General features: G+C 43.3%; 2 protein-coding genes across 2 annotated transcripts; one reads left to right on the forward strand and one right to left on the reverse strand.

Moving 5' to 3' along the window:
• Positions 1–5,827: 5,827 nt before the first annotated feature.
• LOC112341075 lies at positions 5,828–6,887 on the reverse strand. Its single transcript, XM_024660544.1, has 3 exons — positions 6,852–6,887; positions 6,238–6,306; positions 5,828–6,183 (listed from the first exon to the last, which is right to left on the reverse strand). Exons 1-3 carry the CDS (start codon positions 6,885–6,887, stop codon positions 5,848–5,850), a joined length of 441 nt encoding a protein of 146 aa, XP_024516312.1. The 3' UTR covers positions 5,828–5,847.
• On the forward strand, positions 6,879–7,953 carry LOC9660425 (clavaminate synthase-like protein At3g21360). Its single transcript, XM_002986624.2, has 3 exons — positions 6,879–7,222; positions 7,273–7,475; positions 7,531–7,953. The coding sequence occupies exons 1-3, from the start codon at positions 6,896–6,898 to the stop codon at positions 7,883–7,885; spliced, it is 885 nt and encodes a 294-aa protein (XP_002986670.1). The 5' UTR covers positions 6,879–6,895; the 3' UTR covers positions 7,886–7,953.
• The last annotated feature ends 11,124 nt before the right edge of the window (positions 7,954–19,077 follow it).

Genomic DNA, 19,077 nt, shown 5'->3' on the forward strand with positions numbered 1-19,077 from the left:
GTCAGTCCGGGTTCCCTTTAGTCTGGGACTTCCCAGTGGGCAGCTCATCACCCAACACTAGGTACAGCTTCTTGAGCTAAACTAGTCTTTCCTGGCCAAACTGGCTCCATTGCAGTCCTCCCCCTCTACTATACTTTTGGAGCTCACCAAACCCCCTAGGGTCTGGGAGACGAACGCTTTGGGCTTTCACCCTCTCAGACTCAAACTCGGACTTGGACTCGGACTTGGACTCGGGCTTGGGCTCGGTCTCGGCCTCGGTCTCGGTCTCGGTCTCGGTCTCAGTCTCGGTCTCGGTCTCGGTCCCGGTCTTGGTCTCGGTCTCGGTCCCGGTCTTGGTCTCGGTCTCGGTCTTGGTCTCGGTCCCATCTTGGACTCCATCTCAGACTCTATCTCGGACTCCATCTCGGGTCCATCTCAAACTCCATCTCGGACTCCATCTTGGGTCCATCTCGGACTCCATCTCGGGTCCATCTCGGAATCCATCTCGGGTCCATCTCGGACTCCATCTTGAACTCCATCTTGGGTCCACCTCAGACTCCATCTCAGACTCCATCTCAGGTCCACCTCGGACTCCATCTCAGACTCCATCTCAGGTCCACCTCGGACTCCATCTCGGACTCTATCTCGGGTTCCATCTCAGGTCCATCTCGGTCCATCTTAGACTCCACCTCGGACTCCAACTTGAGCTCCAACTCGGACTCCATCTCGGACTCCACCTTGGACTCCAACTCGGATCCATCTCAGGTCCATCTCGGACACTTCCATGTGTCATGTGTTAGTCCTTTTGGGTCCCTTTTTGGAGCCTCGCTTATTGCTCGCTTCGTGTTTGTTCCTCAAGCCCTTTGTTGGGAGTTCCACTCCCGCTCTCGACTTTTCAAATCGGAGCTTTTGGTCCAAATGTGTTACACTCATTTGACTTTCGCTTCAGCCACTACCACGTGGCACCCTTCCGGCTCCACTTTGGGGCCTAGGGATTTTGTGTCTCACAACTCCACCATCCATAGACGAAGTTCGATGTCCTCATCGAACGGTAAACCATTTTTATAAAGTAACACCAACATGTATTACCTTTTCCATCTTTAGCACCTAGCCAATATTCGTCAATGGTATGACACTGAAAGCTCACCATGCCTTCTCCATCCTCTAAGGCGCATAGCCTCTCTGACATAGAGACTCGATCGACCACCTATGGTGGTTCTTTCCTTTTCATTAGTTTAGTTCTTGCTAAACCTGTTAAAGGCACCTCCTCTATTTCAATCCCATTACTCACTCCTGAGTAGCCTCAGTTCCCATTGATATAAACTTGCATTCTGGAACTTTTAAATTTGACTTGTTAGAGTCAATTTATTGCACATATTGTGCAACTCCACTTCCCCATCTTTGGAAGTTCTCTATTTGAGGGCGCCATCATCCTCTTTCCCATTTTGTGCAACCTTTTGGCACTAAGTTCCAGTTATCCTATTTCGTGCTAGGATTGTCCACGTCCCTATCATTTGGCTAGTTTACCGCTCCCTGTCATTAGAGCATCTGCCACGATGTTGCTCTTCCTAGGCTTGTACAGAATCTCGCAATCAAACTCGACCAAAGCATTGGCCCACTGACCCTATTTCCCCCTGTGACAAGAAGTGTTTCATTGCCACATTGTCCATGTAAACCTTGAAGTGTCTCCCAAGGTCGGAGCTTCCACTTTCGTCAAATCAAAGCAATTGAGAATCCATCCTTGGAAACACATTGTCTTTCCCACAATTCGTTAGCACCCAACACATTAGTGTTTTTGGCCTAACTTTGTGTTTTGGATTCTTTCCTATGATTCCCATGGCTCTTTTCTTAGCCACTAGTCGTTTGCTCCTATCCTTGATTGTTACACCTAACAACATAGAATCATTACCTCCACTCTCAAGGTATCCTTTCAATTCCATAGCAAAGACTTTGCTTTGCCAAGTCCAGAAGGTGTTCACCCTTAATACGTCCCTTTAGCATCTTCTGATGTGGGCTCTATTCACGGCCCAACTTTGAGACCCTCCCATGGGTCCCTTGTAGGGATTACTTTCTTTGGACTCACTATGCTATCGCATAGTCACAAATCATTTCCCTTAGGTGTTCTTCCCACTTGGTCACCTTGACTAAGCCACACCATCATCAATAGTTCAAACCAACACTTTGAACTAGGAACTTTATCCCTTAACCTCACAAGGACTTTATCCTTGTTTTAGCCATAAGATCACCTAGTGATCACACCTAGGCACCTTAATAGGTTTGCCAATAGGTATTAAGTCTTCCAAACCTTTAAGTTGTTCACCATGATCCCCCACACTTGGTGGTGCACCCAAGCCAGCCCTTCCAGCTAAGGGTCTATAGCAATTGAGACTGGGTGTCCCCATTTCATTCACCTCGTCTTTGGTGCCATTTGCATCAAGTGTTCAAATTAGATATGCCGAGCCACACTAAGCAATCTAACTGTGCATCATAACTTCAAGGTATCCCTCGCTTGGCAGTGTGCCCAAACCAGTCTCCTCACTGAGAGTCCATGACCACCGAAAAATGAGTGTCCTCATATTCCAAACTATCACCACGCCCTAGTGATTTGGAACTTGAACTCAAACACTAAAGGGTTGGGACTCAAACCTAACCTCCATATATGCATCTACAGATAGCATCGCACAGGATGCCTAGTGTGACTCCCCACGCCGGTGCACTAACATATACTTAAAGCACGCTATAGATCACAGCTTAGGAACCTAGTTCCTTCACGCTGCCAAATCCACTCATTTGGCAAATCTATGATCATGCATGGACTCCTCCATGCTCGGCCCCATGGGCCACCCCTTTTGAAGTTAGCACCTTCGACTAAGGGATTTGTTCCCTTGACTTGCCATTCTCGCTTAGCAAGTCATCCGGCCACCATAACATAGTTCATGCATAAGTGTGAAAGTTCTTAACCATCGACTTTCGTTCAAGCCCTCTCTTTTAACACTCAGGAACTACTTCCCCAACCTTAATAACCTTGCCTCATGGCCAGCTTCAAGACCACGCTTCTGCTATGCCACTTTGATTTCGCGCGCTCTAAGATCCATTTACACTTGGCTTTCTAGGTACTTATCTACCTAGAATTGTCTTTAGGAACCTTCAAGGAACTTTGTTCCTTAGTTTGTTAAGGCTTCTCCTTTGCAAACTCCCTATTCACCATATGGTTTAATATGGATAATTCCACATTTTAGACTCTCCATGACATCGTGGTCGTTAATAATAATTTGCTCAAGCACCCACTTGATTCTCCACTCCCAACTCGCATAACCACCCTTGGTTATGCCCTTCAATTCCTATAGTTCAGTTCTATCCCTTTACTACTTTGCTTTTTGGCCTTATATGTTTCCTTCGGTTATTCTCCTCCAGCCTAGGAGGATAGCTTTGCACCTTCTACTATGCCTTAGCAAGTATTCATAAAAATGAACTTACCCGATAGCTTAGGGAGCGGTTCCTCAATCTGGGCATGCTCACTTTATAATCCCATACACCGAGATTAATGTTGCTACTTATAGGCCTCTATATGCCCATCACTAGCCTTGCCAAAATCTTATTTTCGGTTTTGTCCAAATCAGGTAGATGGATTTCTCCCATCTCCAGAACTTTGGACGTTTGGATATTACCTTTTATCCATCATTTGCTAGGGTCTTATTCCCTTGGGCCTTATTTATTGCCCTCGCAACACTAAACACCACCTCTTGGCATTCTAGAGTATTTGGGTGTTCCAATGATGGCTTCTTTGACAATGAACATTTCCTTTTACGACATTGACTTACTATATTGCAACATAAGCAACTTATCCCCGATAAGGGTATGTTTAACTTCTTTATGCCATTAGAAGTCTTGGATAGTTACCTTCTACTCGTTTAACCAATTACCTGCACCTCTTGCTTAGTTGCTTCATAGTTGTCAAGTCCTACAACTCATTGCTGGTGCTTCCACACCTCCATCATTATCTGGGTCACCACACTCTACCACATGCCTTCCAACTTAGGCTATGCCATTTCTATTTCCATTGGGATTCCCTTGGCAAGGGGTTCTCATGAACCCATCAACATAATCTCAAGGTATCACACCTTGGCCCATTTGGTGTCTCCACACCATCGGCTCCATAAATCTACTTTTGTGACACTTTACACTTGTGTCTAGGTCTTTGCCAAAGCCAACCCAGTCGTTTCTCATACTAACTATCTGTTAGCACTACACCATAGTGTTCGCACACAACTCTGCACCAAAGTTGCTTCTTCTAGGAATACCTTTTCCAAGACTTTAGTATGACACATTCTGCCACCCATGAAATACCCACTGTTCTCATACTTGGATTTTATGATCCTCCCCATCCTTCGTGAAGCACAACACACCTCAGTCCAAATGCTTTTATCAGTCCTTTAAGACTATTCCTTGACTCCACTTAAGTCATTCAGCCTTTTGGACTTTTCTTAATCCCTCAACCTATAAGGTTTTACTTTTGAGATGCTAGTTCATTGGAATACAACTTCTTGTATTCATGTCCTACTCACCAGGACCACCATTATAAGTGTTCTTCCAACACTTAACTATTTTTCGATAATTGTGTGCTACCTTCGCCCGTTAAGATTATCCATCTATATGATGGGAATATCGATTCATCCTCTAAGCACACCCCCAACTCCTAGGGTTGTTCTAGCATTTATTCAAGGTAGCCCGACTACCATTCCAAGGACTTATATCCTCATCCATATTTGACCTCCCACAGTCATTAATTTTGGTTTCAAATTCATAAGCATCAGCCTTGACTTCATGAGGGTAATTTTGTGACTCCTTTATCGTTTTAGAGTCTTTATCTTCTCTGTGATCCTAACAATAATTGTTTACCACAACTACATTAACCAATTTGCTGAATCAAATGCTCATCTGAATCACATCCTAAACTCAATGAGGAAAATCTTGCACTATTCCCAAGATCCCAAAGTCATTCCATTATTGGCCCTTTTCTATCCACCACCTCATTTACAAGTTCATACATGAACTATAATGGAAAGCCATGTCTTCCCGACCTGCTACTCCTTGAGGATAGGCCCACTCTTCGGACTTTCCGATGCCAACACCAATGGTGATATACTTGAGCACCAATAAAAGTCGGATTAAGGAATAGCTCCGATACCAAATTGTAAGTGACTAATTTTTCCATGAATTGTGTTGTACTTTCTACTTAGTTGTTTCATAGTTCATAAGTTTTACAACTCATTACCAATACTTCCACCCCTCCATCATTATTTGGGTCATCACACTTTAACTACATGTCTTTCAGCTTAAATTATGCTATTGCCATTCCCATTTTCATTCCCATTTTCATAGAATTCTTTTGGCAAAAAGATACCAAAGAATGTCACTTTATATATTGTTGACAATTAACTAATATATCATACATCTGGATTTAGAGTTTGCTGAAGTTGGTCTTATAAAGTTGACAACCCCATTCGAAATATTCCATAATATCATTTTTATTCTGAAACTTCAGGATGTTGGTGGTTACACACACACGAAAAAGAAATCCAGTTTCACATACATTCATACTCACTGCTTGGCATAGAGAAGCAGGATCTCAGGATTCAGTGCTTGCTTGGGGACCTCGGGATTCATTGCTGTCGGGATTCACTGCTTGCTTGGGAACCTTGGGATTCAGTGCTGGCTTGGCATAGATAAACAGGCTTTCGGGTTTCACTGCTTGCTTGGCATAGAGTAAGGGGGCTTCGGGATTCCCTGTTTGCTTGGCATAGAATAAGGGTAAGGGGGCTTCGGGATTCCCTGTTTGCTTGGCATAGAATAAGGGGGCTTCGGGATTCACTGCTTGCTTGGGGTGGGATTCATTGCTGGCTTGGCATAAAAAAACAGGCTTTCGGGATTCACTGCTTGCTTGGGACCTTGGGATTCATTGCTGTCTTGCATAAAAAACAGGCTTTCGGGATTCACTGCTTGCTTGGCATAGAGTAAAGGGGCTTCGGGATTCACTGCTTGCTTGGCATAGAATAACGGGGCTTCGGGATTGATTGATTGCTTGAGTTCTGGAGTTGTGTTCTCTTCTTTAGCCTTCGTTTCTGTAACCTCCTTCAGAATAGATGTTGGGTTCGTTTTTGATTGTTCAACAGCATCTATTTCGGTTCGGAGAGCTAAAGTCGCCTGAAAAACGAAATAGACAATGTCAAGAGCATCTAGAGCAACTGTAAAACTTACAGTGAAGAACAACACTAGAACGAATGAAATTGCATGAGTGTTTTGTATATTACAATATGAAGCCACTTTCTTAAATAGTGTTGGAGGTGCCAGAAAGCGCAAAGACCAGAGTAAAATATCATGTGAAAAGTCAATTCATAGCCAACTTTAGGTTTGCATATGTTTACTGAACTACAAAGAAACTTCTAATTTTATTTTTCTTTTGGAAAAGAGTAAAACTGTTCATTGATAAATGAAGTTCAATTTTGTCGTGAAGTTCTATCAAAAGACAATATTTCTGCGAGCCTGGCCCACTGTATCAGAATAAATAATAGCACACTATAATGACCACATGTTGAATAATGACACACCAACTAACATTGGATCATGGTGCCCACTTGACATATGAACAAGTCACCTAGTAGTGGACAAAATAAAGCATCTAGCTCAGAGTCATTATAAAATATATAAATAGATTGGTTACCTTGGCTTTAGGTTTAAAGGTATTGCATCAATCATACACCTCTAGAATGCTTCAGATGACATTTTCTAGATATGTATGGTTTCTGACATGATTCTGCACGTGATGAGTTGACAATCGATCTCCAAGAATAATAAAATAAACCTAAACTGACGGGAAAAACCCTAACGTTAGGGTTTCTCGCTTGCATCCGCACTTATGGAGGACCAGTTTGGTAAGTTCCCTGTTGTTGTGGTGCCAAATCCAAACGAACGAGAATTGCCGCTGGATGACTTGATATCCAAGGTCCAGGAGCACAAAGCCTGGATCCATGACAAGCTCGCTCGCAATGGAGCATTGCTCTTAAGAGGATTTCCGGTGAAAGACGCAGCGGATTTTGATCAAGTTATCAAAGCTCTGGACTACAAGACCTTGCATAATCACTTTGGGAGCCAAGACCGGAAACACGTCAAAGGCTCGGTTTACACAGCAAATGACGACCTCCCTCTCGAGATTCCAATCGGCTTCCACAACGAAATTACTTATGTAAGCTTGGACAGTAGAGAAATTTGTCAGTCGTGAAGCTTTCCTTGCAGATGCCCGTCATTCCCGACGTGCTTGTTTTCTACTGCGAGGTTGCACCGCCCCAAGGATGTGGTGGCGCAACGGGCATTGTGAGAGGGGATGCTGTCTACGAGGACTTGTCCAAAAAATTCCCTAGCTTTCTTCAAGATTTGGAGGACAAGGGAGCGATATATTGCTTCACCGTGCCAGCATCGGAGCAACCAAAATATGGCAGGTACCACACCACATTCTTCTTCAATGGATAGTTATATGAGATTTCTTTCCTTCAGCAATATGAATGGGTACAAGAGAAAGCAGCTTGAGAATGGACTCGTGAAGCTCTACCTTGGGCCTTGCCCAGCAATCAAGCAGCTTCCAAGCGGCAAGAAGGCATGGTTTAATGCGATTGGATCAAGCTACGTCCGTGATTCTAGCGAGCCATATGTTGAGTTTGGAGACGAGACAGCCATGCCCACGGATGCTATCAAAGCCGCCTGTGAAATCATGCAGGAGAAACAATTTGCTGTGCAGTGGGAGCAAGGGGACGTGCTCATACTGGAAAATTCTCATGTGCTCCATTCTAGACATTCCACTTCCAAGCTCGAGCCTACTCGCAAAATCCTTGTGTCCATGCTCAAGTATTGATTGTATTGTTTACCGAATCTCTATTTCTCTTGTTAACAAGCTGTTAAACGAAACTCTGCTTTATTAAACTACATTTATTTTGAAATTGAATAAATGAACGGGCGTAGGCAAAAGCCTTTATCATTTCCATGTCTATTGGCGGTCACGTTTTGCTACATGTCTTGCTTGCGATTTCTCTCGTGTATCATGTGGTCAGCTTCAAGAGCCTCTTAGTCATGAGCTCTCGCTCATTCTCAACTCTTACTTTTGTTTTCGACGCAGGGGTGTCTCCTTCCTGGCTCAATACTGGAGAGGCTGTCGCCCTTGGATGATGCCTCCAAAATGCGCATCAAGCGGGAAATCCATGCTTCCGGCACCATGCCACTCGAGTCGTGCAAAAAAAGCCGGCTTCCTGTGTGCCACCACATTGATCATCACCGCCAGCATCATCACCTTGCCAGGAATGGAATCTAACCTTGGAATTTGATCCCCCAAACTTTTCTTCCAGATGAACACGCTTGTCGGCTGCCACCGCCTCTCCTCTGAGACAACTCAATTCCTCCCAGTATGTTCACGCATTCACTCCTTGAGCCAGTTCTTGGAACCATGGGTTTCTCCCGACTGCTGCCAACGATGCAAATCCTGATGCAGTCTTCTGTATCAAAGGCAATGTGGGACAGCTTGAGCATGTGTTCTATGGATGCCAGCATCAAGGACGAGATCAAGGCGTGCCATGTCTCCGTGAAGACTATCCTGGAGCAAGCGTCTTCGATAGTCAGCAGGCCCGATTTGAAGCATGTCATAAACACTGTGAGCGATGTGGAGGGGGAATTTGAGGTGGTAGAAAAGGCTATGGTTGCTACAAATGGGACTCTAGCTTGTCATCCCATGACATTTCCATATGCACTCTACATGTGCCATACAATTCGCTTATGGTGACACTGAAACCATATTCACAATCTTGCAGCAAGCTTGTGGAGGTTCCTGCAGTTTGTCACTTGCACACCTCAGGCTTTGACCCATCCCACATTTCATTCAAAGTGCTACACATGAAGCTTGGTGTGGGAGAAGTCTGCCACTGGCTCTTAGAGTGTCACTTTGTTTGGTATTAACATCTCAAATCAAATGTCTCAAATAAGAAAATATTAAAGATTATATACTATTTTGAAAGTTTTGCAGTGCTCACCCTGAAGCATGAGAGGGATGCATATATTGTTAATATTTGGAGCTAAATAAAAAATATAAAGAGGTTTAACCTTGTTTGGGTAACATTTTGAAATTCTTTACCACTTAAACACCCCCAAGTTACCTCAAAAGCTCTACCATGCCTTAATCTTACCTATTGACCATGTAAAAATTCTTCCCCCAAAAAAGTCTTTATCCTAAAGATAAATTGTATTGATGATCACCTTTTTTAGGGAACTTTACTCAAATTCATGATCCATCATCCATAACTATATACATCTAGAAGGTCCTTTCATTCCAAAATAATACACACTTCAACTGACTAATATACAATGTTAGATGAATTTTCACTTTAGATAGTAGCCACACTTGATAATGCACTCCAACACTTTTTATGGACCAATATATTTGTGAAAAAGTTTATCACTTATCCCACTTTACAAAAACACTAAAATGTTTATCACTCATTTGATGGAAAGTTATTTGCACAAAAATGAGATTTCCCACCTTATATTCCCAAAATTAATAATGCTTATTAGCAAGCTTTTATACCTACTTGCAAATTTTACTTACATACCATAGTGGCCAAATCAACCACATCTGAATCAAGTTTGTTTAGAAGATCAATGTAATTTTCTTTTTGGCGAATGCTACAATGTAATATATCCTCCACCTCATTTACATGCTTGATCTACATATTTGTCTCTCCACTTAAGAGCTTTAAAGTCCTTTATATATGCTTTGCAAATATATCGCACATGGTTTTCACTTTTTATATGGTGTTTTACAATAGGATAATTACAAAGCAAAACTGTAACCCTTATGTAAGCAGCCAAAGGGAACGATTTGAGAGACGGTCCATGGGGTTCAAATATAGAGGGCAAGGGTTGGGGAAAGGAAATATAGACGGTCCATGAATAAAAGTGCACCCCCTTTTCCAATCGGTTAAAAGTCTTGGGATATTTGGGGTTAAATGTCCTTGGGTTTAAATAGTATTGGCTAGGTGACCTCCCGAGAAGTCTAAATTCAGGAGCTTACACTTTACCCACTTGGGCCAAAGGTAGTGGAGTAGAACCCAAGTTCAGAGCCTTAGGCCACCGTACAAAGGGATGGAGCTTGTTAGATCTATCAAGTGTCAAATGCAAAATTACACTCACATTCAGAGGCGGAATGACCATCTCATGGTTGTCAACTTGAACACCATCTTGAAAAATCTTTTGCAGAAAAAGCAACCACTCATAAAACTGGTAGAAAACCAAAGCATGAAACTACTCCCAAGCATATAGCTCAAGAAGCAAAAGGACAACAACATGGAGCGATTCACAAGCATACAACCCAAAAAGTGAAAGGACAAGAGCATGAGGTGGCATTGGAGCAATTCTAAAGCTTCCAACATCCTAATAGACGCTGCACATCTGACCATCATAGTCAAATTGTGATGGTTACATCAACAATTTGAAGTGATGTTGCCCTAGTACATGTCACCATCACTGTCATTTTTTTAACGGCGGCATTGTGACAATGAAATCAATTTGAATGCCATTTTTGTCCTAATTGTATGTGGCCTAAGTGTTCAGCAAACTCTTTTTGGATAAGTGGAAAAATGCTCGTCAAATACTGATCTCACGACGTAGCATTGGTAGCTCATGGCAATTGCAAAGGTAAACCCAGTTCCATTGGTAATATTAAATAATGACCATATAAAAGTTTATATGGTGAAGCACTAACAGAACCCTACACCCTTGTGATATATGCATACCGAAAAGACGGCAAATAACCATCCCAATCCGAATGCTAAAAGTTCACGTACTTCATGATCATTCCTTTGAATGTTCAAACGAGCCGTTCCGCCAAACTATCTGACTATGCATGATAAACACTCATGAAAGTGTGGTGTATCCCCAACCAAAACGTCAAAACATGAAATGCCTCAGCCATAAATGCAGGACCATTATCCGAAAGAATCCGCTCTAGAGAAGAATGTTGGAACACCACTTGATTGAGGAAGAAGTATCCAAAAATAATTGCATAGATGTTAGTAAAAGCACCAATTTCCACCCAACGAGTCAAATAGTTAGAAGCAGTAATAACTATTCACTGCTTGTAGTTGATCGTGGAAAAGGTTCTATAAGATCAAATGCCATTAACTCAAATGGACGGGAAACTGCAATTGACTCCAACCGTCATTTTGCAGAATGAGGGGGAGTATTACGAGCTTGGCACCAAACATAGTTACGCACATACCGGATAACATTATGTTGCATCTTTGGCCAATAAAAAGACTTGCACAGCTTCTCGGTCACATGACGATATCCCATATGCCTGCATAGAATAGGAGAATCATGGTAGGCATGAAGAAACTGTGGAATAAAAATGGAAGGCACCACTAGCCGTAAATGATCATCAAGATCTATCCTCATAAAATAAAGAAGGTCGTCTTCAAGGTAATATTAAGAATGCAAATGCTGGAATGGTAAATCATCAGCAAGTGATGCAAAATTCTTAGACCCATCTTGAAGCCTTTGAATCCATGGCTCAATCTTTTGAGCTTTGCAAGCCTCATCAAGAGAAGGTAGATCTTGCTCTGCGCCTTGTGGACACTGAATGTCAAGTATAACAACTGCCGACGGCACAAAATCCTCATTTAGAAAATCCATAAATACTGGAACAACAGGCTTGTCAAAAATATGAGAAGAGAGTGGAGAAGGAAGAGGAGCTCGAGAAAGGGCATCAACATCAACCATAGAAGTCCCTGGGCACAGAATCTTTATCTAGAAAATCCACAGATGCTAAAACAACAAACTCTTCAAAAACATGAGAAGAGAGTGAAGAAGGAAAAGGAGCTCGAGAAAGGGCATCAGCATCAGTCATAGAACTCCCCAAGCATTAAAATCATATATCTAAAACTTCAAAGCCCACTGAGCAGTACGATTAACAAAGTTCTTTCGCTTCAATAATGAAGTAACAGCAGTATGATCACCTTCTAGTAACATCCGAGAACTATGTAGATATGCATGAAGATTTTTGAAACCCTTCTTCTCTGTCGTGGAGTAGTTCACCTCCGCTGGTTGTAATGTACGGCTTATATACGCAATGGGATGGCATTGATCAGGCACACTCGGGCTCTTTTTTATCAACTCACCTCCAAGACCAATATCAGAAGCATCCACGTGCAAAATGAATGGTTGAGTGTAGTCAAGATATGCCAAAATCAGAGGAGTCATCAATAGCTTTTTGAGATCTACGAATGTTTGCTCACAATCTGGAGACTAGATGAAAGATGATATTGATGGCTTCAGTAATGTTGGCAATGATGCAGTGTGATTAGAAAGATGATCCACAAAACGACTGAGATACTGCACCTTGCCCAGAAAGTGCTACACATCATTCACACACTTCGAAGTAGGGAACTTTAGAATAACCACAAGTTTATCAAGATCAACTTGCAAACCTTCATGAGAAATACAGTACCTAAGATAAGTCGTATCCTTGAACCCCAACATACACTTCAATCACTTCAATTTTAAACCAACATCTTCTAGCTGATCCAACACTTTACAAACATCACGGATGTGTTCCTCTCTGTAAGCAACTAAAGGGAACAACTCGAGAGACGATCTATAGGGGTTCAAATATAAAGGGAAAAGGCCCATGAACAAGAGTGCATCCCTTTTTCCTTGGTTAAGGGTCTTGAGATATTTAGGGTTAAGCGTCCTTGGGTTTGAATAATACTGGGTTGGCTAACCTCCCGGGAAGTCCAAATTCAGGAGCTTACATTTGGTATCAGAGAAGTCTCAGGTCTGACTCTAATGGTTGGCTAGGGGAATCACACCACATGTTGATTGACATCTAGCAAGTCCAGTTCACTCCCGGCTGGGCTTGACCTGAGGGGTAGGGTGTCAAGAGAGCGGGGCTCTCAAAAGAGCTACGGCTCTTAGCTTTGTTCACAAGAGCGTGAACTTGTAGGGAAGCATGATCCATAGAATGAAAGAGCCCACATAGTATGGATTTGTAATTCGATCCATAGGGGTTCAAATGTAGAGGGAAAAGGTCTATGAATAAAAGTGCACTTGCTTTTTCAATTGGTTAAAGTTCTTGGGATATTTGGGGTTAAGTGTCCCTAAAGCTTACACTCCCACGTGCCTTATAATGGATCAAGACATTATCAATAAAGTCAGTAGTCACCTTTGGCATATCACATAGAATTTTATCCATCATTTGCTAAAAAGTTGCTGGAGCATTGTTCAAACCAAACAGCATCACCAAGAACTCGTATAAACCAAACGGTGTACGAAAAGCAATCTTAAGAATATCTTTTTCGGCCATCGGTACTTGCCAATACCCACAAGCAAGATTTACCTTGGTGCATTGTTCAAACGAAACAACATCATTAAAAACTCGTATAAACTAAATAGTGTACAAAAAGTAGTCTTAGGAATATCTTTTTCGGCCATCGGTACTTGCCAATACCCAGAAGTAAAATCTATCTTGGTGAACTAACAACTTCTCCTCAAATGATTCAAGAGATTAGTAGTGTGAGGAAGAGGGTATAAATTCAAGATCATCACTTTGTTTAATAAACGATAATCAATGCAAAAACAAATACTCCCATCAGGCTTCGTCACAAAATGAGGTTCACATGCCCAAGGACTCTGTGACTTTCAAATAACACCTTTCTCCAACATCTCCTTGACATTTGTACGTAAAATCTTGATCTCTTTGGGTGATTGACGACAAACAGTAACTTTGATTGGACAAGCATCCTAGGTTGGAATCAAATGATGTGTAGCAATCTTGGCCCCAGATGATAGATATATTCAAAGAAATTAGTATACTCCTGCATGAGCCGGTCAACTGCTGTAACACAAATACTATCGAAGGGATTAGAAAGGGGGAGAGTAGAATAAGATAAAAACATAAAAGGAAGTAGTGGGAAGACAAAAGTAATGGAAGCAGAGGTAAAAGCAAAGGGACAAAAAGGTACGAAAGTGAGAGGAATATATGAAATATAAAGAAGTATGAGATAAGGGGGAGAAGCCTCAAAGTCACACTTGGCATGATTATGCTGCAACCAATCCATACCAAGGATGAGGTTAAAATCTTGACTCGGAATTACCCATAATGATTGCAACTCAAGCTCGAGATCACCCATATATACAACTAAGTCTACCTCGTCCCGTGCACATGTATGTGTATAGCCGTTGCCATAAAGAATGAAAACTGGCTCCACTGCATGATGCAAGTGTAGATGGCAATATGTGGCAACAGGTCGAGCAATAAAAGATAAACTCAAACCTATATCAACTAATAGGGAGAGAATAATAAGAGACCTCTTATTACAAAAACAAGCTTAGAGAATAAACATTGAATGAACTGGTGCCAAATGAACCCCTTAATAATACTTCTGAAAGAAAGGTAGAGGGGTCATTGATTTATTCATGCAAGATCCTTCTATTACTCGCACGACTACTTGTTTCCCAAATATATCTTAGTATCTAAACCTTCCACTGCAGCAGCACTAACATGACATTGTTGACACTAAGGTCTGCACGCAGGAAATAGAGGTTGCCAATCCGAAAAATACTGACAATGCCGATAAATGTGACCAACTTCATCATACACCTAGCAGCGAACATCACGGCCATAACCATGTCCTCACCCTTGCCCTTGGACTCGAGTTGCAACAACATCAACCTCCATTAGAACAAGACCATCACCTATAGGAAGTGGAGTTGAAGGACGTGTAGTGAGAAGTGGAAGAGACGACGTCTTGTAACATTGTGCCAAGCGAAGAACATCGGCAAGGGTGGCTGGAGCAAGTGCCTGCACAAGTCTAACAAGATCTTGATGAAGTGCTGGCCACAACATTTTTAGCTTGATTTGCTCTGATATATTTGGCTCTGCACAAAGCAAGAGGCTTCGAAAACAATTGCCAAATTGCATCACCAACTTGGATGGCCCTTGACAAAGATGATGCAATTGTTGGAAGGCATTATCATAATTATTGGTATGTTTGAATGCATGTTTGAAGACATTCAAGAGAACACACTAATGTAAGCCATAAATTTTTCTTTTCCAATTTATCAGCTTACCTCGCCTATCCGACCAACACTGCCTTGGCTTTAGCTAAGTTCCCATGCTAAGGTTCCCGCCTATGGTACCAACTCCTACTTGGTCCTACTTGGTTTCAACTACTCACTGCATGAGCAACGGAGCATTAGCAATCCATCCATGGATTCCCCAAATCTCTCCCAATCCCCCTCCTCAGGTTAGACTAGACTTAAGGTTCGGCTACACTCCCCACAGGCACAAGCAGTTAAGCATACCAAGCCTCCAGGTTCCTAACATCCCTTGGTACCACAAGACTTGATCATGGGACCCTCTAAATCCCAAGCCTTGGACTCGGTCTCGGATCCGATTTGGATCTCAGACTTTGTTTCGAACTCAGTCTCGAACTCGATCTCTGATTTGGCCTCGGACTCGATCCCGGACTCTATCTCGAACTCAGTCTCAGAGTCGGTCTTGGACTCAATCTCAGACTCAGTCCCATCCGATGAACTCTTTGTCATTTCAGTCATGCTTTCGGGGATCCTTTAGCCTATGATACCTCGGGGAGTTGGTTCCTTACAACTCCACCACCCATAGAAGAAGTTTGATGCCCATATTGAACATCTGTTTTTATCCTACGACTTGTTGACCATGTCTCCAGGGGCATCCCCCCACTTAGCGGTGTGCCTAAGTTAGCCTCCCCGGTTAAGAGCCCATGACAATGGAATATAGGTGTCCCTATACCCCTCACCTCACCATGCCCTAGTATGGGGTTGAGATTTGAACCCAGCCTTGCTTTACTAGGGGGTTGGGACTCAAACCCAACCTCTATAGAATATGTCTACGGATTCGACATCCCCGCAGGGAGTCAGGTGTACGCCTGGTCGACCTAGCTAACCCATGCTAATTAGCTTACCTTCGGCATGCCTTCGGGTCCCAACATATGCCATTGCTCAATTTCACAAATTGATACTTTAATTGAACCTTGCATAAGTACATAGAGTTCTACTTTGCAGAAATTCCTCCACTAGATCTCGCGCATTCTCTAGGTTCTCTTTTGGTTCCCATGTTGCTTCGCAATGAGAAAATCCTTTCCACTTCACATGGAACTCTCTCACTTCGTGTCTTTGTCACTTGCTCTTGCGCGCATTGAGGATGGCCTCCACTTCGTATTTCTCTTCCCCTTGGATAACCTCAGGTAAAGGTCTCACTTGGTCTTTGCGAAGCGGATCCTCAAAGTACGGCTTGAGTAGGTTTACATGGAACACTGGGTGCATCTTCCCCATCTCTTAAGGAAGTCACAGGTGGTAAGCCACTTTACCGATTCATGCCTCAATCTCGTAAGGCCCCACGAACTTGCTTAAAGAACTCAAGATCAGTTCACTTCTAGGAATACATGCATGTTACCTTTGGGTCAACTTCCGGCTAATCCCACTTGGTAGCCTTAGGTTCTTGGTGTTTAGCCACACCTTTTCCCCAGGTTGGAACTCTACATACCGACGCTTCTAATTCGCATACAAGCTCTATTTCGTTAAAGTGGGATTTATTCAGTAAAATGGGACTAGGTACAAATTTTCAAGTATTTGAAAATGACGTGAAATTATATGTTTTTTGTCCAGGGGCTAGACATATCTAGGGCATGGTGACTAGCGCGGTGACTTTGTGTCCAAACTGAGTCCATCTGGTTGTATAATAAATCTCATTGTCAAGGTGAACAAGCCGAATCTGAAGCTAAAGAAGAGCGATGGCATGCGCGCACACACTATTTGTTTGTTCATTGAGCGTGTGGTGAGCTTTCCAAGATGAACGTCATTCCTAACCCTACAATCTGACGGCCAACATATTCACTGGGATGGCATGGGGCCCCACACGATACTGCAAGCCTTTGCTCCTCCTCCAGCTGAACCCTGTATGGGGTTCGATCGACAAGGGCCTTATGCAAGGGTTGGCCGTTCAGCTCAGTTTGCGCACTTTGCAGAGACCTTAAGTGTTTTGCTAGGGACGCAATCATCATGTTTGCACCCCCGCCACCCCATAGAGGTACAAAGAAGTTCCCATAGTTCTGGGCACCATGCCCATGAGCGATTATGCCAAACAGAGACACAGGCAGCTGCATGGATGAAGAGATTGCCTTGGGGGCAGGATTGAGTCGAGGTAAGCACGTCTTTTTCTAGTCCATTTTGTCGTGGATGATGCAAAGGTAAGAGTCAGGTCTCTCCATGGAGAGAATCTTGTTATGATAATATGCAGTCCTGCAGCTTCTCTGCTCGATGTTGTGGTCGAGCCGCCTTCTAACCAACGTCTCTCGCTCTTGAGCGCTGCAAGAATTCTTCGACAAAGCCATTTTGATAGCAGTGCACTCGTCACACTTTGAAAAACTGGAGTACTTTCCTATACTCACATCCCTGAACCTGTTGCTCCACAATCTACTAAATCTAGATTGGCTCAGCTTCCTGTAGCCATTACTCTGGAGTTCCCGATTCACATATTCCAATATGGCCCCCTTGGTATACATGGAAGGGAGAACTCGTTGGGTGTCTCATGTGGTTGCTGCTCGCTACATGTCTCGACAAACCTCTTGAAGATTGCCTCTCCATATACAACATGACCCCTGGTTTTGTGAGTACCGTCGTTCCCATGGACTGCCTGTTGAACCCTTTGTTCCTCGAACTCAGTTTTGATTCTGTAGAATGTGGTTCGAGGGACTCCATAAATGATTCTCCATGCCTTCATGCAGACCAAACCCCTTTGGAAGACCATGCCCCCCACCTGATGTTCTGAAGCATCAACAGATGACCGTAATGCCTCATACACAAAATTGCGAGCTGCCTTCCAGGACAATGTCTTGTATCTTGCTCTCTCCTCTTCAATAGCATCCCAATCAACATGTTGACAGCACCTCCTCTTGCAACAAGCAACTGTCGAGACCATTCGAACCTCCATCGCCATTTTCTGCCTTTTCGGTTCGTTGCTCAGATCCCTTTGGCTGCGCTTTAGGAAGGTGTACTTTCTTTTCCCATGAAGAGATGTTCTATCATTAGTTGTAGTGGTGTTTGATTGTGAATCCTTCACATTCTCAAACACTAAGTGCCTCAATTTCCACCGCACAATGCTTCCAATAGTCAGACTGTTTTCTTCTGTGTCAACAACCTCTAAAATCGCAACTCCAATATCATCCCAGCCCAATTCTTGATTAGCAACCGCATCTCTTGGATCGACAATTGTGGCTAAGCCCTCAGCTACCACCTCCCCCTCGGGGTTGTTTAGAAACACCTTTGCCTGAATCCATGTAGCATGGTTCTTAAGATCCACGGAGGGAACATGCGTCGCACTTGCAGAGGCCATTCTGAAAGTGCAGAAAAGAAGTTAAGACCATACAAAAAGTGATTGGAGAATGGCCTAAATCATAACATACCAAACAACCTCAATAGCATGAGGCCACATGCCATTATTCAAACATGCTATTGACACCCACGTGAAATTTCGCATTCACAAAATTGGCATGAGGCCTCATGCCATCTTGATAAACACACAGCTGCAGGCAAGTAAAAACATACATGACAATACGCTAGCCATGAAATTGCAAGGGCCCAAGATGGCATGTGGCCTCATGCCATTTCTAAATGTGGTCCTAAGCCATTCCATGGTGAACATACCAAGAAGCACAAGTGCCGAATATCAAGAGGAAGCGGTAGCCACACCAAAGACAGTGCCGCTTGCAACACCGCAACTACTCGTAGCGCCGCTCGCAACACCGCAACTGCTCGTAGCGCCGCTCGCACAAACTGCCACTCGCATAAACTGCCGCTCGCAATGGCGCTCGCAATGCTGCAACCGCTCGTAGACGCATAAACCACAGCTCACAACGCCGCTTACACAAGCAGCGCTCACTGCGCTCAGCGGAACCAAGAACATGGCGCACAAAAATGATAGACCTAGGAATGAGTTCGAGAATTCAAAAATAACACACGCTTGAACGT

This window comes from Selaginella moellendorffii, unplaced genomic scaffold (assembly GCF_000143415.4).
Source record: "Selaginella moellendorffii unplaced genomic scaffold, v1.0 SELMOscaffold_75, whole genome shotgun sequence".
NCBI lineage: Eukaryota > Viridiplantae > Streptophyta > Lycopodiopsida > Selaginellales > Selaginellaceae > Selaginella > Selaginella moellendorffii.